The following is a 24692-nucleotide window of genomic DNA, read 5'->3' on the forward strand; positions in this document are numbered from 1 at the left end:
TCTCTACAGTTGCTTGGAAACAATGGAAATTTGCCACTGCAACTCCAGCTCGTAGATGGACCCACGACATCTGTGAGCGCCATCTGAATCCATGCACCATCTCGACTGCCCAACGAATAGTATTAAATACCCACAGTGCTTTGAGAGCTTTCCGTCAGGCCCTTAAAGAGACAGTTCACCCAAAAATGAAAATGTGGTCATCATTTATTTACTCGTTCCAAATCGGTGTGACATTATTTCTTCTGAGGAGCACAAAAGAAGATATTTTGAAGTGTTTTTCTCCCCCATAAAATGAAAGTCGGGAATATACTCCCAGACAGCAAACATAGTGTCGGTCCAGATCCAGGCCTTATCTGGTACATGTGGATTCAACACATACCAGATGTGGGCCAGATCTGGGCCGACACTATGTTTCTGTCTGGGCTGGTATTGACAATAACCAAAATATTGATATCTTGTTAATACTTCACATAATATCGTAAATAATCCAATGCCTTGTTGACACTCCTACTTAGTAGATGGCGGCTGATTGCCTCCCGTCATAAAATGGAAAAAATAAAAATGTATTTTCCCACAAAAAAAATCAATAGGTATTGTAATAATATCGTTTTTGTGCAACGATAATTGTGTAGTGAAAATCTGATATTGAGACAGGTCTAAATGAACAAAATTGGAACCCCATTGACTTTCATTGAATAGCCATTTGACAAAATATCTTCTTTCATGTTTCAAAGAAAATAAAGTCATAAAAGTTTAGAATGGCATGGGATAATAAATTATTACATGTGAAAATTTCTGGGTGAACCGTTCATTTAAGGTGAGATCGCTCCTGTGATTTAAAAAATTCAAGCTTTCAGCATGTCTGAAAGGTCAGATCTTATATATCAGGGGAAAGATCACTACATTTACCATTAGCCCCTGCAGACTCCAGCACAGGAAATAGCACACATTTATAGTTTGTTCAACAGGATTCAGTTTTATGCAGCCGCCTGAGCATATCTCATGTTAGGAAGACTTGAGGCAACAAATCCTAAGGGACAGAATAGGGACGTGTCGTGTTGGGTTTAAAATTGAGCTGATTGAACGATAATATATCTGTTTGTGGCATATGAAAACAAATCTGTTTGACTTAAAAGAAGATGTTTTATTGGTGGCTTGATAAATTAATTAGGATTGTGTAAGATAAATAAATTTGATCGCCCAGATCTAAACCAATCTTGAGACAGAGTTGCGAAGAATGTGGACTTGTTTTAAAAACAATGAAAGAAGTGTGTGTTCCTCTTATTGCTGCTCAAATGCCCACTGACTGGGTTTTGTCCGTCTGTCTGTTTGATGGCAGACGCGCCCAGAGCATTTTGCCATGAACGTTTCATTAGGATTAGACCAATATCTATATCAATATTCATGCCTGTTCAGGTGAAACATTTTGTGAAAATATTCCCTTGACCACCCCAGAAAGCCCTTACGTCCCATGATTTTTCACATTTAAAGTTGCTGACAGTGGCTGACTTGAAATGAATTAGATTTTTTTTTTTTTTTGCTTTATTTATAAAAAAATATATGTATCCAACTGAGTTCTTTGTTTGATTCTAAGATGATTTATGTCGAAAAGAAAATGCAGTTGTGTTGCGCAACGGGGCAGGCCTGTTTAGCCAGTCGAATCAGGGACCCCCACGCTCCAACCAATCACAGGAGAAGCTGTGAGAATACTGGGCGGAGTCAGGAATAGAACTCCACCCCCACAGCCTGTTTCCCCGCCCAAATGATCCGATTAGCCCCTTTTCATCAACTAATAAAAAATCCTGCTATACCCAAGACCTCCCTGTCAGCATAATTTCTAATCTACAAATAAAGACTCTTGTATATATGAAACTGTTTTGTATAAATAATTACTATTTTCGACATCTCCATTAGCAACCAGGGCACAATTGTAAGTCTGGTTAAAGGTATACCTTTAAATGTGAGGGGATTAAAAAGACAAAAAAAGCATAAAATCGAACAAAAAGTACTTTACACCTTGAGTTTTGAATGGGGCACATAAACCCAGACCAGACGTCTGGTGTTTGATTTATCTTTTCCTTTTTTATAATTTGTCTTATGTTTTTATTAATTTATGTTGTTGGTTGTTTTGTTTGTTTTTACTTTTGTTTTGTTTCTACCTTTTGGTTAACTTGACGAAAAATGGCATTGCATGCTCTGAATATTTTGCTGGTTATTAAAAGAAAAAGGAAAAGGAGACAAATAACTAAAAGGGAAAAAAGTTTAAAAAATGCGGAGGGGATTCCTAAACTTTTATGGAAAAGTTGCTTCAATTTGCAATTGCTTGTGTTTAAATATACAGTTTTTTTTCTATGAAAACAAAACAAAAAACAGAAAAAGAGTACTCCAACACCTTGTGCAATAAAGCTATCTTTCTATGAATGGTGCCTTGACCCTTGTGTGATTTTTTTTTTTTTTAAATCAGTTATTATTGAGATAAGGGACAAAATATGTTTTAGATTTACTTCATAACATAATTTGTGTGGACTCGGGGGCATTTTAAAAAAGCATGCCATTTTAATTGGATTCATCAAACAGTGTAAAGTCATCAATTATGTAATAATGGTGTTCAGTAAAAGTGTTAACATTATCTACATTTTAATCCAGGGTTTAGTTCCTTAATTCTCTACACTCCCTTTTAAACATAATCAATGTCCTTAAATCAGACATAATACCATGTTGAGTTGCTTTTTTAATATTTTAACACAATAAATGGAAAAAATAATAAAATATTTCTTTCAAAATAAACAGAAACCTTCATCTGACTGTGTTAAAAACTGACGGAGTTGGAAAGGACCAACCCCATGAGATTACAACAATTGATTGACAAGACAACAAGTTAAGACAACAACAAAAATTGTAACTAATGTTTAATTTAATACAACAATCCTTCCAGTGGTTTGATATTCTCTTTTTAGCGGTACTCTGTATGTAGTACTCTGTATGTAGTACTCATACTACAGTAACCATACTGTAGTAGGCTATGTCTCATTCTTCAGCAGGTCAAAGAATACAAGAAGCTGTTTGGTTGAGTGTAATGGTAGGCTATGTAGCAGCAACAGAAATGTTCCCAATGTGAATCCAGGATCTGTAAAGTGTCTTTAAACCACATAAATTACATAAACTAATCAGTTGTTCCATAAGGTGGCAAAACTGGTCCCACCAGATCCAGAAAAAGTAAGAAACATGCAGAATCCGCTGACTATAGCGATCCAGCCATCAGAATCCGTTCCCCCATCCCCCTGATGATAAGAGATGCTGATGTGGTGGTTTAAAAGATGCTTATTCTATCCTGTATGAATTTGATAAATATTATTTAGAACCTCCATGATAGAGGCTCCATGTGTAAACATGGGGGAAGAAGAAGAACTCGCAAATGCGAGTTTTTAGCTAAGTTTAGCCTATATCTTGATATTCTGAGATAAACAGTCACAATTACGAGAGGTAAACTCAGTCAAACTAACTAAAGTTAAAATTGTGAGATAAAAAGTTGCAATTACCTTCTTTATTTGTTTTATTCCGTTTCGAAAACAAAGCTTCCATAATCGCGCATGCGCATTGCAACGTAACACGAGTTGGGTAAATGTTTGGCTGGTCAAGTTACATAACACATCACAGGTAAGCATTTAAAAAGTACTTATTAGTCGTAACGGTTTATTTTTCAAATAAGTATATATATATTATGAACATGTGACCCTGGATCACAAAACCAGTCACAAGTCGCACGGGTAGGCTATATTTGTGGCAATAACCAACCAAACATTGTAGCCTATGGGTCAAAATTATCGATTTTTCTTTTATGCCAAAAATCATTAGATTAGGATATTAAGTAAAGATCATGTTCCATTAAGATATTTTGTAAATTTCCTACCGTAAATATATTTAAAAAAAATTGTAGCCTACTAAATAAATATAATTAATTTTTTTGTGAGTGAAAGCAGCACAATCGCGAACAGAAATGAACAACTTTAAAGGCGATTTTCTCAATGTTTCGATTTTTTATTTTTTTTTGCACCCTCAGATTCCAGATATTCAAATAGTTGTATCTCGGCCCAAAATTGTCATATTCTAACAAACCATACTTTAATAGAAAGCTTATTTTATTTAGCTTTCATGTGATGTATAAAATAAATCTCAATTTAAAAAAAAAGACCCATGTGACCATGGTTTTGTGGTCCAGGGTCACATATAGCTATTGTTCATTGAAGAGTTACATAGGATATACATTCATGTTATGTTCAATATATTCATTGTTTTATTCAGATTAAGGCGCTATTTCTTGTTTCTTTTGTTTTCTCTATAATGTGGAGCATGAATTATTAGCCTACTTTGATGAGTTTCCCACTAGCACTAACTCACCAGCAGAGGGAAGAATGACTACATCTTGGAGGCTTGTAATATGTTTATTGAATGTGATTGTTTGTTGCCATGGCAGTTTATAAAAATCACTGGTACATCATCTGTTATTTCACAGCTAAAAAATACACATTGCTTTAAGCAGACTTTCAAATGACAGATCTTCACATTGCTTTCCCACCTAGGCACATTGCACTCGATCACCTAGGCACATAATGTAACGTAGAAATGTTACACAATGTAGATTAACCTAAAATGGTTAGAAAAAAAAATGTTTGTGTGGGTTTATTTAGTTATACTGGGCTAAATTTGAGGGGAAACCCCTGTTGGGGACACCTGAGCAGGTTGGGGAGTTAATAGAAACATGTAATGGCGTTATAATAGTTCTGGTTCTGTTGGCAGTCATGACTCACGTGAGCCACCTATTGGTGCATGCGCAAACAACACCCGTCTCCCATCATTCTCCTCAGAGGTTTAGACACAGCTTGGTCTTTTATTAGGTATGCCAAATGCTGCCAACAGACTTAACTGCAAGACTTGACAGAATTACACTTTGCAGTAGACTCATTTTGAATCCTACTATATTGTTTTAGGTTTATTTGATGTTAACAATTCAGTGCATCTGTTCTTGTTACAGTTATATTTGCATGAGAGAGAAAAAAAAGCAAATTTGCATTCTGTTTCCGAAACATTTATGTTGTGTAAAAATTCTGGTTTCATATGCAGAGCATAGTTACAGCATAGTTACAACTACATGACAATATCTTAAATATTTTATATTGTGCATCAAATCCATAAAAAAAAATGAAAGTATTTTGATGACATTGCTTTTACTTGAATTTATTTACGTATGTGATCTTGAAGGAATCCAAGAGTAATCAGATTACATTACTTTCATATTGTGGTGTTGAATTACGTTACTGAATACTTTTTTATGAAGTTATTTGTAACTGTAACAGAATCAATTTTTAAAATAACCCTCCCAACTCTGCATTTGAGAGCATCCTCAATTAAATATTATATATATTTATATACGTATAGTTTTGGGTTTGTCTAAAGTAGATATAATTATCTTTATATAAAATTTTTTTTTAAACTATATGGTTTGTTGTTCATATTTAGATAAGTAAACGTATAGCTTCCTGTGATATTATACTATATTATTGTGCATGTAATCTGCATGTTTTTAAGCATTTATCTTAAAGATCTTCGAATCTGTGAGTGTTTGTGTCATCTTTTATCAGCAAATGGTCTGAAATGTTTGTCATTGTCTGAATGTTTGTGTTTGTGCAGGACAGGTATCAGCTATCTGTACATCAGAATACGTGACTGTCGCTCACAGAAGCCGTCCTTTAACATGGTTGCAGACCAGTTTTGCGTGTGCACAGTTGCTGGGGTTATAAGGTTATACTGGGTCTTGATCAGCGTGGATCAATGGACCCTGCTGACAGTTTAGCTGGTTGGCCTTTCATTTGTGGTCTTTCTGCTTCTTCTGCTGGTACTTCCTGTACTGGTTCTGAATCGTAGCCGCCGCCTTGTCGGCAGAGGCTACGGTGTGTCCATTACTGGCCGAAGACTCTAAAAAAACATGGAAGAGAATTGTTCAAATTGAACATTTTGCGATATTCAATTATGTGTGTGTGTGTGTGTGTGTGTGTGTGTGTGTGTGTGTGTGTGTGTGTGTGTGTGTGTGTGTGTGTGTGTGTGTGTGTGTGTGTGTGTGTGTGTGTGTGATGTTTTTGTACAATTGTTTTAATTAAGGTAATACTTACGCTTTCTGTAAGCTCCTAAGCTGTTCCTTCTCTGGCCCACAAACTGCAAAGCAAATAATACACACACACAAAAAAAAAGCTGAAGTTTTTCTATGTCTTTAAATATGCATCAACAACTATAAATAAGCCATTGTAGTTTCAGAAAAGTGTAATCATTGCAGTGGTATCAAAACATGTTTTGTTTATTTAATCATCCTGTCCTGCCTGGCATAGCAACAGTGTTTGAACCAATGTTGGGAGTTTGTGGGTTGGACTGTCCATTTTTCTACCAATGGCAGATGAGGAGAATGTTTGGGTTTGAAACCTGTTGCAGTTTCATATGGTGAAGGTTATAGAGTGCATTAGTGCCGAAACACTTTTTCAGTGGCGTTGGTTCCAGAAGTGTTTTTACATTCATTTTTCTGATTTCAGATTTTTTCTGATTTTAAAAATGTATCTCTTTGTGCGATTTGCTGCTTGTTACTCTGATTGGTGGAATTTTCTGTGCAACATCATGGCTATCATGGTAATGTAGTTTTCACCATGAGTTACGCTGTTGAACACAATTATTTTGTTAAACAAGTTGAAATAACAGATGGCTTCAACAGGAGCATTTACCATCAGTTAGCAATCTCTGAATTCGGTCACCGTGATTTTGCCAAGTGAGACATGTTCCTGGGTCAACATATTTTGTTGATCCTGGAACAAAATTATCTCAGAAAATGTGGTCCTTACTCAATCCCTACCCATAACTTGTCCCCAAAATCGAAGGGAAATGATAGGTGAATAACACTGATGTAGAAGCACTTAACCCTGGTTGTAAGCCTAAACTTGACTTGAACTGTAAAATTGTCCCTCAAATCTGATTGGTTGATTTGAATCGTTCAACATTCCAATCAACCAATCAGATGTTGATTCATTTCCAGGAGTATGTTGGACTTGGTGAAATCATCTGTCTGTCTTTAAACGTTGATAAGTTACCGTTTTTCTTTTGGAACCAACGGTTGCTCTCTAAGTCATCTGCACATAAACTAAACACTTTAAAGGGATAGTCCACCCCAAAATGAAAATCATTTACTCACCCTCATCCAAATCTGTGTAACTTACTTACTTTTGTGGAACACAAAAGAAGACTTTGGAAAAAATTTGTCCAAGTTTCATGTCAGTGGTTATCTCATTGACGTCAAACTGCATATTTGAAAGCATGCAAAATTTTGCACGGGGAATGATTTAACTGTAAAATTATTTAAGTTCGCGTCTGTTCTTCACATACATTAGCTATCATATGACTTCAGAAGACTTGGGATGTAGTGTCATTTGGGCCATTATATTGCTTTCTTTTTGTAATTCTAGGCTCCCAACCTTTCCCATATAAACATTTGGTAACACTATAGTTTAGGGTCCAATTCTCACTATTAACTAGTTGCTTATTAGCATGCACATTACTAGGATATTGGCCTTTTATTAGTACTTATGAAGCACATAGTAATGCCTTATTCTGCATGACCATATCCCTTAATCATACCCAATACCTTAACTTAACAACTACCTTACTAACTGGGCGAACTGTATTTTGGGTTAACTATCTCTTTAACCAGATTCAGAAATTCACACCATCTCCATCCATCTTCTTCGCACCATCTCAAAAATGCTTTTACTCTTTGCGTTTACATCACTACTTTGAGGTCTTCAGAAGTGTCAGTGCATCCTTTTGTCCTTGAACGCACAAAAGCATCAGCCGTGACAGTCTTATCAGTCTAATGGCAGTGTCGCCTCTCTGTCTTTCCTGCTGGAATGTGCGAGACACGGTGGCCCAGACAGATCCCGCAGGTGTGAGACGGGACATTCCTCACATGCCACTGCCGCGGGTGACTGTGCAGCGACTCAATGTGTTCACGCCGTTGGGTCATGTCACGCTGCTTGTGGCCGCTCTACTCTGTGGACCCACAATTATTTTCACTAAAATGTAAAATGACTATTTTCAGAAAAATCCAGTATGATAGGAAATGTGCATGAGAGTGTCTGAGAGTATTTCTTGGATGCTTCGAATTGGCCAATTTCCCTTCAAAGGCACTGCATGACCCGTAACCATTCGGTGAGGCACCGTCTAGCCCCTACATATAACTACATTTAAAGCTACTATATGTAAGAATTTTGTAATAAAATATCCAAAACTCACTTGCACAGTGTGATATATTTCCTGCAGTTGTGTACTTAGAAAATCCCAAAAAGTCTCCAAAGATTTTTTTATTTCAGAGAAATTCCAATTTGAAATAATTGGCCGTCCTGGAAAAAATATTGCCTGTCAATGACGCAATATCCGCGTTATCCCTGGTTTCCGCTTGTACTGCCATAGCCATGGCGACAGACGTGGACGACTGCGAAGTGCGTAACGTTATTCTTGTTTCGTTCAGACATTATAGACAATGGCAAACAGACTTTGGGACAAAAAAAGGAGAACTAAAATGAGGATCAATATCGGCGTGGCGTTTTTGAGATGCCGAGAGCTCCACGTCCACGACTAACTTGGACTTGACAGAGCTTCACGAGTCACGACTTGACAGAGACACCACTCACATGTACTTTATTAGACAGGTGAGCAAATGTATATAAAACAAATCAATATTATATAGCTCAACATGTTTGAATATGATCAGTATGTTATTCTAATGTTGATCTAGCTTACAGCTAATTTCATGTAGCAAACGAACTAACACATAGAATAACATTATAACTTTTAACACACTCAAATGCAGTTTAGTGTGTTAGTGTAACGTTAGACCAAGTGAAGCAGCGCTGCGTTACCTCACAAGTTTAATTCGTCGAATAAACTGACCTGTGCGAGTAGTAATTCAGCACTTGCGGGTAGTTCGGTAGAATTAAATGTCCTTATTCCTCTATATCCGCGGGACTTGCGTGTGACGCTGATATCTGTCTATTATTAGCAATCGCGCCCTGCTTCACACCACAGTCATGTTAAAAACATGAATGTTTTCACTCATCCATAAACATTATTAGATCCCTCAGCATGAAAGCAAGTCCCATCATTCAGCTTAACACTGCGTCATCAACATACACCTTTGTTATTGTAAGAGGTTAGCGACCCCTAGCAGTGAAAAAAAATTACATATTGTAGTTTTAAGTTTGATCTCGTACTGGAGACCAAGTAGTGTATCTGAAGTCACATTGGATGGCATCTGGTAATGGCAAACATTAATATCTATTTCAGTCAACATGTTACAGTACAAAACCCTTAATGGGCCAATTTCCTTTCAAAGGCACTGCATGACCCCTAAATAACCTTTTGGTTAGGGACTATGTGACCCTACATTTAATCGGAAAATCTGAGCTCCTACTGGAGACCAAATCATATTGGATGGCATCTGGTTATGGCAAACATATTTCGGTTGAAATGCTACAGTACAAAGCCCAGATGAACATTAGACCCTGCGGACTGAAGGCTAACGCAAAGAAAGTGCACTGGTGTCATCACTTGAGTAAATTATTAAATGTAAATCATTAGCAGCCCGATTTGACCATTTTGACATGCCAAAAGGAGAGCGGCTTTGCTCTCTTTAGTAAGGACTTTTACAGGGGATTGTCCTCGTAATGAGTGTTCTGTGATATGCTTTGGATTAAACCGTCAGTTAAATAATAAATAAATGACTATAGTCAGTTAAATGACTATGGATCCAAATGAAGATGAAAGCATTATTAGTGAAATATTAATGTATGTACACAGTTTAAAAAAAAAGTATATGATCAGTTAGTTATGATAACATGTTTTTACATTGCTCAATTAAAATAAAATAAAAAGTGTTATACGATTCAAAGATGCAGTTTTTTTAAGTATGACTTAAACATCCAAGTTGATTGTACTTAAAAATGTAAGTTACGGTGTAATGATTGACCATTGGTTTGCAAATATTAGGTAGCTGTTGTTGAAGCAGAACCTCAGGGCTATTATACAGACTTCGTTTCTAGAGGCATTCTGCATTAAGACAAATCCTTCTCCATTGGATTATAGGCACCTGAGGGATGCCCAAGCTTTTCTGAGGTTAGCTGTGTGTGTGTGTGTGTGTGTGTGTGTGTGTGTGTGTGTGTGTGTGTGTGTGTGTGTGTGTGTGTGTGTGTGTGTGTGTGTGTGTGTGTGTGTGTGTGTGTGTGTGTGTGTGTGTGTGTGTGTGTGTGTGTGTGTGTGTGTGTGTGTGTGTGTGTGTGTGTGGGCCTTGAACGGCACCTAGTAATGTCTGTCAATCACTGGAATTAAGACTAAGTCATATTGCGCAACTTCAGTAGAAAGATATAACAGGATGCAGCAGCTAGAAATGTAAGATCAAGTTTATATGGAAAGTAAAGAAACCTAAAAATGAGACCAAAGCCTTGAACAAGGGCCACCCACATAAACAAGGGCCACATTAAAATTCTCATCTCTTTGTCCACCCACCAGCATTGCCCTCTTTCACCTTCACTCTTTCAAAAAAGATATGTTCATAGCACAGTGCAACTTTTAGGATGAATCTCATGAAGATAAATGTCACCTCCAAATCATAAAAAAAAAGATTTTCCTTAAAGAATTTATATCACCTAATTTCTTATCTACTAAAAAATATTCTCATGACTTTCCTTTCTGGACATAAAGATTGCTTTTTCAAAAGTAGCATAAATTAATTAATTTAATGTTATTCAAATAAATTACACTGTTAAAAAAAAAAGGTTGCTCCCTTAAATTTTCAAGTACAGTCAGCTTGGATGTGTATGTCATTTTAACTTAAATTACACCAAACTGACTTAAAAAAAGTTAGTTGAATCTTGTATAGCTGGAAAATCGCTGAACTTATTTTGAGTTAAAACTATGTAAAAACATATGTTGTCATAACTTATTGATCTTATATCTTTGTTTTACAGTGTAGCTCATTACACAAATATTGCCATAAATACTTAAATAAATAAATAAAATATTTGTTTGCACAAATGAGAAGGAGTTTTTTTTGTCACATTGCTCTTAAATGAGATGACACTAGTGTTTATCACAGGCTCCATTTTCATATGCAACCAAATTATTTCTTATTTTTCTTTTGATTAGGAGGTGAATATGGCTTGTTTTTGTTCTTGGTGAGATGCATCGTAAAGAAAACGTTTGGGGTTTTTTTTTTGGGGGGGGGGGGGGGGGGGTTGTGTAATGTAGGTGATACCTCTTCTGAACGGCTTCCTCTCCGAGAAAGGGAGACGTTGTGGACCTGCCATGGCAAGGGCTGAGAAACCAAATACGGGACAGGCTCCTGCTCACGTACCCACCGAACGCCCAGCTGAAACAGACACAGCAGGGTCAGTGTGTGTATGTGTTGCATGATCTACAGTATGTTGGTGTGTGTGTGTGTGTGCACGCTTTGATGTCAGGTCTTTTGGTTTGACGTATGATGTGTCATGATCCTGCATGCTAAACTGTCATTAGAAACAACCATCTTGTCCCCTGTGAATTAAATCAACTGTGGAATAAACAGATGTCGTGTCAAAACGTAAGTGATCTAGTTCCTGCTGTCTCGTTCACATTTTTTATCAATAATATTACGGCCCTGGATTGCAATGTCATGCACCCTAATATCTTTATTACTGAGATTGGAGGATGTTGTATCTTCAAACAGCCAGAGATGACAGGCTATTTTTTTTAAATGCTTATAAGAAAGTGTTGTAGTAATACAATCAATGCCATGGTGTTATACCATGGTAATTCAATAATGTACCATGGTATTTCGTTCATTTATTTATGTTTTTTATTTGTCCCAATCATACATTGTGAAAATGCCCCATAGAATATTATTACACGTCAAGAACTAAAACTGTTGGGTTTCAACATTTTTCTTTTCATTAAATGAATGTCCATTAATTCTTCCATTAATTCTTGATACTTTTATTATTTATTTTAATTTATTCCCATCTTAAAATGTGAAAAATCCTTTATTATTACATTTTTTATTTGTCTCATCTTATCCCAATCTTAAAATGTGAAAATGCCTCATAACATTTTTTAATGAAAAAAATATATATAAAAAAGAATGTAGGCCTATATGAAAATGCCATTTAAAAATGTTTTAACAAAAAATTATGACTGTCTCTCAGTTGTGACATAATTTGGATTGATGCATGTGCAGTATGCTGTACATTTACATACTAAACTAGTGAGAGTGTTTTAAGAGTTTATTTTCTAAAAGTCTGGGGCCAAAAAATGCTGAAGAAACACCCTCAAATACAGTATATGTCCATAAAATATTTTAGCACTTTGTTTTTAATGTTGAAACATGAATTCTCCTTTTGTCCATATGTTATAAAACACTTTGAAATGCACGAGTACACTCTCATTTTCACGTAGTCAACGAGAAAAGAATATATTGAAATCTGATTGTGATATTGTCCTCTTTTGAGTCTTTTCATCATATTTGTCCATCTAACATTTTTGTCGTAGTTCATATTCATCTGGCATTCGAAACAATGGCAAGAATCTCAGTCAACTGAATGGCTTTTGCCTGGTATGTTGACGATTGGCAACAAATCCATGGAGATGTAATCTAATGAGTTGCCTTACCTGTTCAACCGCTCTCACCAACATGTACATGGCTGTTAGCATTGTCACCAGCATTTTGAAATCCTGTTTCTTTGTGTTTTTTCTTCAGGTAGTCCTGGGCCAGAGCACGTAAACCGTGGTGATACTCGGAGAAGTCAAGGATCTAGAGCTGCATCTTTCTGTTCAGCCAGACGCACTCACACGGCTAAGTCATTTAAAGAGCTTTGCGTTACAGAAATAGGAGGCATGTAATCTTTTCCTATGCGCACATGAGCGTTTATCCCTCTGGGTAGAGCTTTAACCTCGTCCTGAGCCAGACATTAAACTTTAACTTCAATTACTTGAACCTGACTTAAGAACATATACAGCAACCACTGCAAAGTGCTAAAAACAAAGGCAAAAAACATTGAAATATAATATTTCCTTTCACGATGTCCCTTTAGGGGCCTCCGTAAAAGCCATACAATTTTCATTAAATCAGGACATGTCATTGAAAACTTTACTTTTTCGCATCAGAAATCACAATTTAAACAAGGCTGTAAAGCAGATGTTTTGGAAATGCATGCATGTTGAGAATCTCTTCTCCACTAATCAATATTTAATCAGTCAGTAAGTGAAGGTATGATGCCACTAATGAAGTCATCACTCCCGCATGGAAGCCAGTAATGTTTACAACCACAGCAGCTCAATCCTAATCTACACACTATAAATGCATTACAAATGCCAACAGCAGTGGTAATTACATTAGAATTTTTGTCATTTGGTTCTTGCCACAATGTTTTGGGTTCCCGATTTTGCTAAGCTGATTTTGAGTTCCTTCTGTGCGAGCACACAATCAAGTCACTGGATGTGGCTCGAGAATCTTATTTAATTTTTTTTTTTTTGCATGTTTTATTGTCTGAAATATCAAAACAAAGTGGCATCTGCAAAATAATAATTTTCTGATGAGTTTGTACTGGTGCCATTTTTTTGTGAAATGTCATACATGAAAAGTCTATTTATGCTTAAAAATAGATGCATTTATCTTTAAATTAAATGCCACTTGGTTGTATATTTTGTTGCCACAATAATATATAGAAGTGTTTTAAATCCCACGACACATTGCCTAATACTGTGTAGAAAATTAGTTTGGGTTATTTGGTACTTTTTCTGCTACATGGGGGTTGTTTTGACAAGGGAGTGTGAATGTGATCAAGAGCTGTAGCCTATGTGCGTAATGAACGAGGTGGGGGAAATTCCACGAAAGCAGACCATATAGCTCTCAGGTCTCATATAAGAGCTCAATGTTGTGATCATGGTGAAGTCAGTTCCATCTAATGACAGCACCGCACGCATTAATGGAAGTATCAGGTCAGACAAACTGATTTTTTTCAACGAGAAATTGCTTTCATTTTGCTTTGTTATGATAGTATACGTCGATTTGTACTTTACATTTGATTTTAACTGAATAGATTATAACTGATGTTGGTATTTGTGGTTTTGGATATGGTTAATGAATTATTCACTAGTGATAATCCTTGCAAAGGCATTGGTTTTAATTAGAAATTATCTTTCCATCTGTGTGGCTTGTGATAAGCATACTTATGACTCTGGAAAGCAGGAAACAAGAAAGATGCATGTTAAGCAGTTGTTGTATGAATTTTCTGCAAAATACTGTCACACTTTAGATTATGGTCCAATTCTCATTATTAACTAACTATGACTTCTGCCTCAATAAACTCCAAATTACTTCTTATTAATAGTTAGTAAGGTAGTTGTTATGTTTAGGTATTGGGTAGGATTGTGGGATGTTGAATATGCAGAATAAGGCATTAATATGTACTTTATAAGTACTAATAAACAGCCAATATCCTAGTAATATGCATGCTAATAAGCAACTAGTTAATAGTGAGAAGTGGACCCTAAACTATAGTGTTACCCAAAATAAATAGAATTAACAGTTACATAATAAAATGGTAAAATAAATCCCAGCTATGTGATGTTTAATACAGTACACACAGTTAGATGTCTAACCAGTAATGTCCCAACAGTGTCAGAAATGAATTAGCCCAGTGATTACCACAATTTGGTTCCCCTAAGGCAAAATGTGAATTATTTTGTTTAATTTTTTCCTCAGATGGATGCAGTTTAGAAAGGTCTGGAAGTCATTTATCCTCCATCAAGGACATGGAAATCTAAGTTGACCTTTTTAGGACAGGTAGGCACTTAATTAATCTATAATCAGGTCTAGTCTGGGATGAACACTCAAGGTTTTGCTTCAAAAATTACACTAAGATTAATAAAAAGGTTAAACATCAGCATTGTTATTTGACTAAATGTAACATACTCAATACTAAAACTTGCATTTTAAATTTGCATTGTGTATGTATTGTGTAACTGTGTTTATTTTATTTATTATTATTTTTCAGTTTCGTAAGCGAAAAGGACACTCTTTAATGTTGATGTGATCCAACAAATAATAACTGACATCCAAATAAACACTCTAAAACAATGTCTCTACATCGGAAGATTGTCCCTGATCTGGGGCCTCTTACTACTGAGATAGGTAAGGGTTATGCATCAAATTTCAGCATTCCATTATTAAACATGTTTTGTCCAGAAATTGCTGAAATCATAGCTTTCAGTAATATTGCAATGTGATATTTTTCTCATCCAATATATCTCTTCTCTAGTGTCTGAAATTGACAGGGACAAGAAAATTTTACTGCATATGCTGGACCTGCACAGGGAAAAGGTGTCGCCTATGGATCTTACAACAATGCTATATGTAAACACTCCAAGCACTGAAGACGACTTTCCACAGGACCCAACAGAGCTCTCAAATGCATTCCTCCGGCGGCTCTGGCTATGTAATCCCCAAGCCCGCAGCACTTGCTGCAAGGTAACAGTAGGAGACTACGGTTTGGACATGGATGAGAATTCACAATGTGCCATCAATCCTTTAGACTTGGTTGCTGTCATCTACATGACAACAAATAGTTTCCTACAGCAAGAGATCACCCACCGAATGTTGCAATGCAACTTTGCAGTGCCTCTGTATCTTCCACCTGTTTACCCAGAAAAGAAGGGGACCATGCTCCTGTATCCATTTAGAGGTGTTCTAGGTCAGTGGCATTCACCTTCTGAGGGAACTATCATGAAGAACATGGCCAATTCCAGGATGCCATTTCTCTCCGCAGTGAGGCTAGGTTGCTGCAGTGTCTCAAAATCTCGAGTACTCAACTGTGTTCTTGGGGGTCCAAACAAGCTGAATGAGTGCTTCATAAACTGTGGCATGGATGGAGGGCAGCTTCCTCGTGTTCTCTCAGATGGTCTGGTGGAGATGTGTTGGAACCTGCCTTCAGGAGATCATCATGACTACGTCTTCCCTTGTCCTGTGCTAGTAGCTAATCTCCGTGGAGATGCAGCCAACTGCAAAAGACAGATGAGTCTGCTGTGTTACACATCTGCAGTCCTCATCGTGTTTTGCGGAAGTTTTGGTGCCAAGGAACGAGAACTGCTTGCCTCATGGAGGGAGAATACAAGCCACATGATTATAATCGACTGCTCAATATCAGTAGAGGATGGCCAAGAGAATCCTAATGAGAAAATTAAACAAAGGCTGATGAAGGATTTTGAAATGCCTGGTGGAACAATGCTTAATGGCTGTGAAGCTAATGAGGAAGAAATTGCTGAAAGCTTAAAATATGTTCTTGATAGCTTTATTCCATACCTACACACCGCAAACCTTGTAGGTACTGCTGGTATGGCCAGTGACCTCGACATTAATGTTGATGAAGATGAGATCTGTCGAATGGCATTCAGGGAAGTTGAAGAAGTCCTCAGTGGAATCGAAGACGGAGTGTCCAGCTATTTGGAGAACCAGTTGCCCCTGCAGGGGATGGTATGGAAACAGTTGTGTCAGCTGGAGAAGGAGGAAGGACGTCAACAACAACATACAACACAGAGCTTAATAGGGGAGAAGGAAAATCTTATAAAACAACTGCTTGATTATAAATTAACAACAGCCATGAGAGCTTTTATTGCAGCTCTCTGTTCATTTGACACAACCAAGAGAGCATTTTTCCTCTCTTGGATGAGGGTGAAACTTGAAGTTATGCAGTTGGATAAACTGTCCCATCTTAGGGGAACAAATGAGGAACATATGCAAGAACCTTGCATTGGACTTGAACATTTCCTTCGAGAAATGGGATTGGTCTACGAACGATACTTCCGCGGTCCAAACAGTGACTTGTATGACATGTTCCGCTTACCATATGTAGGTGCTGAACTACTCTTGTATGGAGTTCCACTTGAGCTCTATGATGGGGATGCCTCAGTATTTCCCATGAACTGGGTTTACAGCGTTCTTTATGAGGTATATAAGCAGCTGCCAAAGTTCAGTCGCATGAGAGTTTTGACAATCTTAGGTTTCCACAACTCCAAAAATGCGGAGATCCTATCTGCATTGTTTGGCACCAACTTTCCAAAGTGGGGTAGAAGGCAAATCAAAGGGGCATACATGCTTCTCCTCATCCTGCCTGACAACTTAAGAATGGATATGGACTGTGAATTTCTGATGTTGATTGGCACAGAAGGTTTGAACCGCAATGCAGGAGGAAGTCTTGTGCATGACATTGAACTGGCTACCTTTGTCAGTGGACTGAGTGACATAACTCTGGTAGATTTACCAGCTGAGGGTCAGGATGAAACAAGAAGCAACCTTCATATTGCTGTCAATGTTCTTCTCTGCACACGAAACTTGGAGAGGAAGACTACCTTTCAGGTCGCTTCAGAGGGAGCGGGAATGGATGGAAAAATCATGAGTTGTGTAATTGATGTACTTACCACAAGACAGCTCCAAAAAGAATCCCAAAGAGAAACACTTCTCACAAGTGAAACAGGAGGTGTAAGCCATAACCTGTCCAACTCATGGAACAGCAACTTTTTGACTTCACAAAATAATCAAATCTACAGTGATGCAGTTCTCCGGCTGAAGAAAAGCCTTTTGACGATGTTCCATGAAAAGGCAACAAATGATCAGCCAACCTGCTTAGGTGCATTAATGGAGTATATGTGCAATCTATGGGAGAAAGTGAAAAATGGAAATTTTGACATAAAGTTTGGAGACACAGATACAGCTGATGCCATCATTGGCCTCTGCACAAAACTAGTACAGGGAGAGAAGCAGCTTAATGATCAACTCGATCTTTGGGTTCAAGGGTTGGACAATCACATAACAGAGTTAAAAGAATCTGTATCACAAAATGGACCGAGAATGGATTTCGATGGCATACTCACAATTTTGAGGAAAGAAGCAAATACACAAATCAGTGCAGAGAGAGACCAAATTAAGGCAAGTCTCTGGGACCACCTTAGGCAGGAGGATATTGATATTACCCTTGTGGAAAATTACAAAGTAAGTCTTCTCAATAGAGTAGACCTCATGCAAGAGCAAATGACATCTGATGTTGCCCCGAAACTTGAGTCTGCTACCATTCGTCATGAAATGACAATAAAGATGCACTCCTTATTGACATCACTTGAAGCAGCCCTGGAGGTAAAGTTACGTTCACTCTTGAAGACCTGCAAGAACAATGGCAGTGTGATTGATGACAAGGAGCTTGAACGTGAATTTGTTAGTGTTTGGGAAAATATCCCATCCAACATGAAGGATCCCCCCCTAAAGACACAGGAAATCTTTGAAAGGATGGTGGAGCAGCTAAAGAAAAACCTAAGCAATCGTGGTCTAAAAAAGCAAAACGTTAGACTCCGAAATGCAAACCAACTCAATGGCTTTACAGTGAAGACTAGCCATTTTGCTCTGAGTAGTAAGATGAAGAAAACACTGAAGTACAATAAGAATGTTGCACAAACATTCACCAATAATTTGATAGAAGACTGTGACAAGAGAATCTCAGAAAAACTGACGCACAAAGAGTGCTATTCAGACAGCTACATGAGAGAGTTACTTGCGATTGTGGATAAGGGTCTAGAAGTTTTAAAAAGTGAGTCATTCATGATGAATACCAAATTTGAAGCAGATATCAAAGCATACATCTGTGGCAAAGCAGTGGAGTCTTTTCAAGAGGTGGAGGCATTGCTCATAAGGGAAAGAGAAACTAAAGAGAGATTTCTAAATGAGACCAAGGACAGACACTTGCTGAATTTCATATATCAGTTCCGACAAAGAGACCAGTGTCAAAAAGCTGCTCAGTCTTTCACCAACCTGTGTCTCAAGCCAACAGCCAAAGACTTTATTTACAGCAGTTTGGAGAGACAGATATTTAATGATATGCTCCAGAACAAAAATGCACGGCTTTATAGCTCACCAAAGAAATTCCACTACGGTCTACTTAAAGAAATGCTGCTAAAGGACAGCTTTGAGAATTTCCATGAGTATCTTCAGTCCTATGAGAGCTTCAGCCAGAAGAGTATTGAGAACTTTATCAAAGCTCATCTGTCAGGTTCGGTAATGATCGAAGACCGCAGGGAACAGAGGATGCACCAAATCTTTAATTGGGTGAAAAGTTGTATTAATCAGGTATCAGAATCTAGTAGTGGGGCACAGATCAGTGTTAGGCCACTACTGGAGAAAGTTTGCATCAGCCTGGAGAGTCTGGGAAAAATCACTATGCCCACTCAAATCTTGGAAAAACCTTTGTTTGACATAAGTACACATCGTGAGAACTTCCTTAAATACTTACAGGAATCAGTCTCTGAGTTGTCCTCATCAATTGCTCAGGAATTTGTGGAGAATGAAGACGTCATTGAAGTCCCTGATGACCTCCCTTATAAACTTCAGGGCATGCTATATGACAGAGTGAAGGGGTGTGATGAGCGCTGTCCTTTCTGCAAAGCTCCCTGTGACCTGGAAGAAAAGGATCATCAAGTGCATGAAGCTGTTGTGCATCGACCTAAAGGTCTAGTGTGTTATACCAATGCCAACTCTACCACTCTGTCCCACAACACCTGCTCTGCAGATATTGCAGGTACAACCCAGTTTCAAAACAGACATACTGGGATCCAGTCTCTGCCCTTCAAGGAATATCAGTCCATCTACCCAGCTTGGAACATTTACCCAGAGGACCCTAGGAATAATGGGGCTGCAGTCTACTGGAGGTATGTGTTCTTGAGGTACAACAGAAGGTTTGCTCAAGAATACCATTGTGCACCTGCTGTATTGCCTCAAGCATGGGGGGAAATTACTCAGGAGGAGGCACTTCAGAGCCTGAGAGAGGCCTTTCACATTACAAAGTGATAATGTCTTTCACCAGCATTATTATATCAATACCTGTATTTATGATGATTTTACCTCAGCTCAGCTTTGGCTCGTCTGTATGGGCTAAAATATTAATCCAAACATAGACCTCTATATGTACTGAATTAATAATCAATTATAAATGTGTTCAGCATTCTGCAACAAATATTTTTGGGATTGTATAGACTATTGTAAGTCGTAAAGTGAGCAGTATATATTAAAATGTAGCGCATGGATTCGGCAGGCATGTATTTATGATACTAATGGCGCTTTTCCATTACCAGTACCAGCTCAACTCGACTCGCCTCGCCTCGTCTTGGCTCGGCTCGGCTCGGCTCGCATTTCGCTCCGTTTTCCATTGCATATAGTACTTCCACAATAGTACCTGGTCGTCATAGCGACACGACACACACCCGCTACCCACACACACAGACAATGGAGGAAATCGAGTGTATGCTGTTTTACATAATATTAGTAATGGGTATATCATGCAATCTCTGGGAAAACTATTAAAAAATGTCGGGGTTATTCAGGATACTCCGTCTGGCGCGTGCAATGATGATGCAGTGAATAGTGACGATTATCTCTGACCAATCAGCAGTCTGCCGTGTGTCACGTCACATTTTAGTATCGCCTCAGCTCGCCTCGGCTCGCTTAGAACCTCGCTGAAGGTGATACGAAAAAAAGTACCTGGAAGCAGGTACCGGTACAATTTTTACACAGTGGAAAACCAAACAAAGGCGAGTCGAGGCGAGGCGAGCCAAGGCGAGCTGGTACTGTGAAGTGGAAAAGCGCCATAAGAGGGGCAGTCGGTCTCTGAGCCCTCCCTAGCTCCACAGCGCCCCCCAACTTTCCGATGTAAATCTGTGGTGAAAAATGGAACTGCCGCGCACTTTCAGGCAGATTTCAGGCTGCCCCGCTTATTTCCACGTGAAGTTACGTCACGTAAACCTAGCTCCAGACCAGGAGAGCTATCAGTCCGCTTCAGCTGTGTCTGCATCATGTCAGTAAATTGGCATGTCTCTTCTTCCTATGTGGAGTAGCATATAACATGCTCATTTGAATAGCCTTTATATACTGTAGTTATGTTGTGTTTGTTTTATGTTTGTTCTGAAAACAGACATGACTTTATCCTCACAGGAATTCCAACATAACTTGCAACATTCTCAAAACAACATTCGGATGCAATAAATACATTAAGGCAATTCTAAGATGCATTCTATGTGTTTGTCCTGTGTACTAAAGTCTGTCAATCATCATTAGAGCGCCATCCTCAGGCTGAATAATGCTAGGATGTCAGTGACCTGAATATAAAGCTTAATGTATCATAAACTAGCGCTAAGACCTATATCTTTCTAAATTTACGGGCGGGAGCCACTACTGTTTCAACTGATTTAACTACTGTTTAACTTTTCTCTAAATAAATTTGGATTCATCACTACTTGCCAGTTGATTAAAAAAAATTTATGATCCTTTTCCTTTAATAACATGTTATGACCTGATATGTTTGCTTTTTGCATCTTAAATAAATAATGTTAAATGTGAAAAACTAAATGTAATTCAGCAATACTTATTATCAGCATAATTGTAAGTATCAGTCTTCTGATACAAAATAGATGTATGCCATATGGGACTGTTACTCTTACTTCATTACAAATGTTGCTCTTATATTTTACAACTAAAAACTATTTTTCTTCTCCTCATTCTCATCTCTGTTTTTCATATTTGTATGTTAGATTTCCCGTTTTTATAAATGTCGTTATAAATTTAACTATTGATTTTTCAATGTAAAAATGTTAAGGAAAAATTAAAATGAAAGGCCCTAAAGCTCTAAAAGGGCATGTAACAACGAACATCTTTTGTCTTTAAAATTACATGGTTACAAATGGTCCATGTTTGTTCTTTGACTTCTTTAACCCCTCACATAATTCACTCTGGTGACAGCATGGGAATGTTTTACAAGCCACTCCTATCACAATTTTTTTTGTTTTAAGGACCAACTTTATTCCTGTGTTTAATGCATAACAAATACAGACTGTACAGTAAATTCACAATTAAGCTTAATTATAATCAATAAAAAAAATATGATTTACCTAGTTTTGCTTGGTAGCTCATTCATTGTGACAGGTATGTCAGATTACTGAGAGACCTTAAAACCCCTTCCATTTAATGCTTTCCACTGAGTAGTAGGACAAAAGAGTGAAAGAGTGAATGTTATTGAATGGGAATGTTCAGAGAATATTTGTTATGCTGAGACTTTGAGTATTTCATGCAACCTCTGTGTTCTGGGACACATGCACACCAATTTAGTGTATCCAATCCACCTAACCTTCTTGTCTTTGGGTTGTTTCGAAAACCGGAGCACCTGGAGGAAATCCATAAGACACATAAACCGTCTGCTCTGCCAGAACTCCAGGAGTGTGAGTTGAAATCCCCACTGAGCCATGCTTTCATGACATAACTTCACCATTAGAGAGGGGGGGAAAGGGCATCGACCAGGTCTAAAATTTTATGTCACACTTTACTGCCTGGTTAGGTAAAGTGTCTCTCAGATAATAAATAAGTTAATGCATTATTAAATGTAATGACATTTCTCAATTTTAAACAATCACTGTGGCACTTTTTTAAGCTTACATTTACAATTAGTAAATACTTTGATCTCTAAAATGCTTGGCATTGATGGCAAAGACATCAGTATTTTAACTGAACTAATATATATGCATATATCACATAAATGCCAAATAATGTGAAAATTTAAGTGGAAAATAGAATATTCCAGATTGTTATTGTTTTTAATAGAATGAGAGGAGATAGAATGGGGATCAAAAACACATGAGAATTTTTAGTTGTGAAAGTGTTTTTGAAGGTTTTTATTATTATTATTATGATTCATTGTTATTAACGGTTCAAAACTGTTATTATTTTAAAAACTGAATCCCGAAAACAACGTATTAAATCTTTCTCAGCGATTGAGTAAGTTACCACAAGAGGTCAGAATAATCATGTATTATTCATAGCGCGTTCACACACACACACACACACACACACACAAACGAAGTAAGTTAGGCCTATGGTATTAATTACACATAGGCCATCCACTAAGGGCAATTCTATGCATTTAATATCCGCATGCATGTATACAAGAGTGCAAAATAAGGCATATGCAAAATCGTTTTAGATGCACACCAGGAAGAGCGTTTGTTGTCGTAATGTTGTGTTGCTTGAATTCTTACATGGAGCGCCTGCAGTAACGAGGCAGTAACATCAGCGGATTGGCGCGTTATGACGCAATAGTTAAGATGCGCCTTTAGAAGTTCAACTGAGTGAAGCTGTTCGGCAGTTTGTGATCGCAATGAATAGGTAAGCAGTAGCATGAGATTGATTGCATCTTAATGGATTCTTCTATTTATATATTTGTTTGAACGTTTGCTTATTTTAAACTCATTTAGTTCATATAGCCATAAAGCACCACCATTATAATGTCATTCAATTTTAGAATATATTGTGCATTATAAAACTTTTTTGGGGGGAATCTCTAGCCTATACATGTTTATTCATTTTATGAATACGTTTTCTGGTAACACAAAGGTACATCTTTAATTATATCCAATTTATTAACTTCAAATGACTAAATACAATTATCAAATTGTTTCCCAAGCCGAAAAAGCAAGATGCTGACAATCCCTTCCCTAAACCAGTTACCTCCATTCATCTCTGCCATGCCCTCTAACACGAGGCCTCCATCCAGACGTATGAAGAGGAGAAGATGTGTTTTATTTCCCAACATCGGAAACTCAGTGAATTCTGTAACCAGAGGAAATGTCACTGGAGAACCTTTACCATCCGTCCCCGAAGTTCCAGCAGCGCTCAAGCAACACGGGAAGACCAGAGATGAAGCTACCTTTCTCTCTGCCACTGACAGGGCCAGGCTTTTTGGCATCAACAAGCGGTAGGCTATTAGAGTCCAGGTTAGTCAGATACCACATCTTCTCCTCTAACCAAAGTTGTCATATATGACATGACATATAAGATATTATCCACTTCTGTTGTATTTATTGTTTGCACATTTTATTTGTAGGGGAGATGAAATCCTGCATCAAAAAAAGATTGCATCAAAAATAAGAAATGTGTGCAACAAAGGTCTGTGCAAAAGACAAATGCATAAACCTGTGCATTAAAAAATTAAATGGTGCATGAAAAAAACTCTTTCAGATTTGGTTCATTATCATTTTGTGTCGGGGGTGGGGGGGCTCGCTGTGTGTGTGGGAAGGAGACCCACTGTGTGTTTCGAACTGTGTTCGAAAAATGGGAGGAGACCCCATAATAGAACTGAATTTCTAGCATGTAATCAAAATCAAATCCATGCTATCCTTCTTCACAGCTTGGTCCAGCTTCCTTTGAACCACGCTTCATACTCCACTGTCTCTCTCAGTCTCAGCTCTCTTGTGAATGTTCAGACGGTAATAGAATTCCAGACATCAAAGGTTGTGCAACAGTGAACCAGTTCCTACATTATAACATTGTTATCTTATAAAAGTTGACCAAGTTCTCAATAAAAGTCTAAAAAGAAAGCATTCCTCAAAATGTGATGGAGCCCAATGGTTTATAATGTGACAAACAGTTCCCAGTGCTTCAAACAGGGGTCGAATATAAGAAATATTTATCATTAAATTATTTATCTGATTTCAAACTTCCAAACTGTTAAGTATTATAATGTTGTAGTATATTCATAGAAATGCAATAC

At 37.6% G+C, this 24692-nt stretch overlaps 2 protein-coding genes and 1 long non-coding RNA gene across 3 annotated transcripts; 2 read left to right on the plus strand and 1 right to left on the minus strand.

Annotated features, from left to right (window-relative positions):
* Positions 1-4425: 4425 nt before the first annotated feature.
* On the minus strand, positions 4426-12924 carry LOC306996703 (uncharacterized protein). Its single transcript, XM_079609489.1, has 4 exons — positions 12730-12924; positions 11342-11455; positions 6168-6210; positions 4426-5973 (listed from the first exon to the last, which is right to left on the minus strand). The coding sequence occupies exons 1-4, from the start codon at positions 12781-12783 to the stop codon at positions 5864-5866; spliced, it is 321 nt and encodes a 106-aa protein (XP_079465615.1). The 5' UTR covers positions 12784-12924; the 3' UTR covers positions 4426-5863.
* A 2274-nt stretch (positions 12925-15198) lies between these two features.
* gvin1l2 (GTPase, very large interferon inducible 1-like 2) lies at positions 15199-20270 on the plus strand (the record flags this gene model as incomplete). The annotated part of the gene is made up of 2 exons (XM_079610834.1): positions 15199-15253; positions 15381-20270. 2 exons carry the CDS (start codon positions 15199-15201, stop codon positions 19946-19948), a joined length of 4623 nt encoding a protein of 1540 aa, XP_079466960.1. The 3' UTR covers positions 19949-20270.
* A 2871-nt stretch (positions 20271-23141) lies between these two features.
* LOC306996386 lies at positions 23142-24081 on the plus strand. The gene is made up of 3 exons (XR_013797065.1): positions 23142-23308; positions 23607-23916; positions 24027-24081. It is a non-coding gene; the product is annotated as an uncharacterized lncRNA (long non-coding RNA).
* The last annotated feature ends 611 nt before the right edge of the window (positions 24082-24692 follow it).

This window comes from Phoxinus phoxinus, assembly GCF_949152265.1.
Source record: "Phoxinus phoxinus genome assembly, chromosome: 4".
Lineage (NCBI taxonomy): Eukaryota > Metazoa > Chordata > Actinopteri > Cypriniformes > Leuciscidae > Phoxinus > Phoxinus phoxinus.

Bases quoted from the DNA above. Each gene is read 5' to 3' on its own strand.
- LOC306996703 (XM_079609489.1), bottom strand. From the start codon at position 12,783: ATGCTGGTGACAATGCTAACAGCCATGTACATGTTGGTGAGAGCGGTT. The intron at 11,456-12,729 runs GTAAGGCAACTC...TGTCTGTTTCAG, and splicing joins TGGTGAGAGCGGTTGAACAG to CTGGGCGTTCGGTGGGTACG. The intron at 5,974-6,167 runs GTAAGTATTACC...ATGTTTTTTTAG, and splicing joins CTTAGGAGCTTACAGAAAGC to AGTCTTCGGCCAGTAATGGA.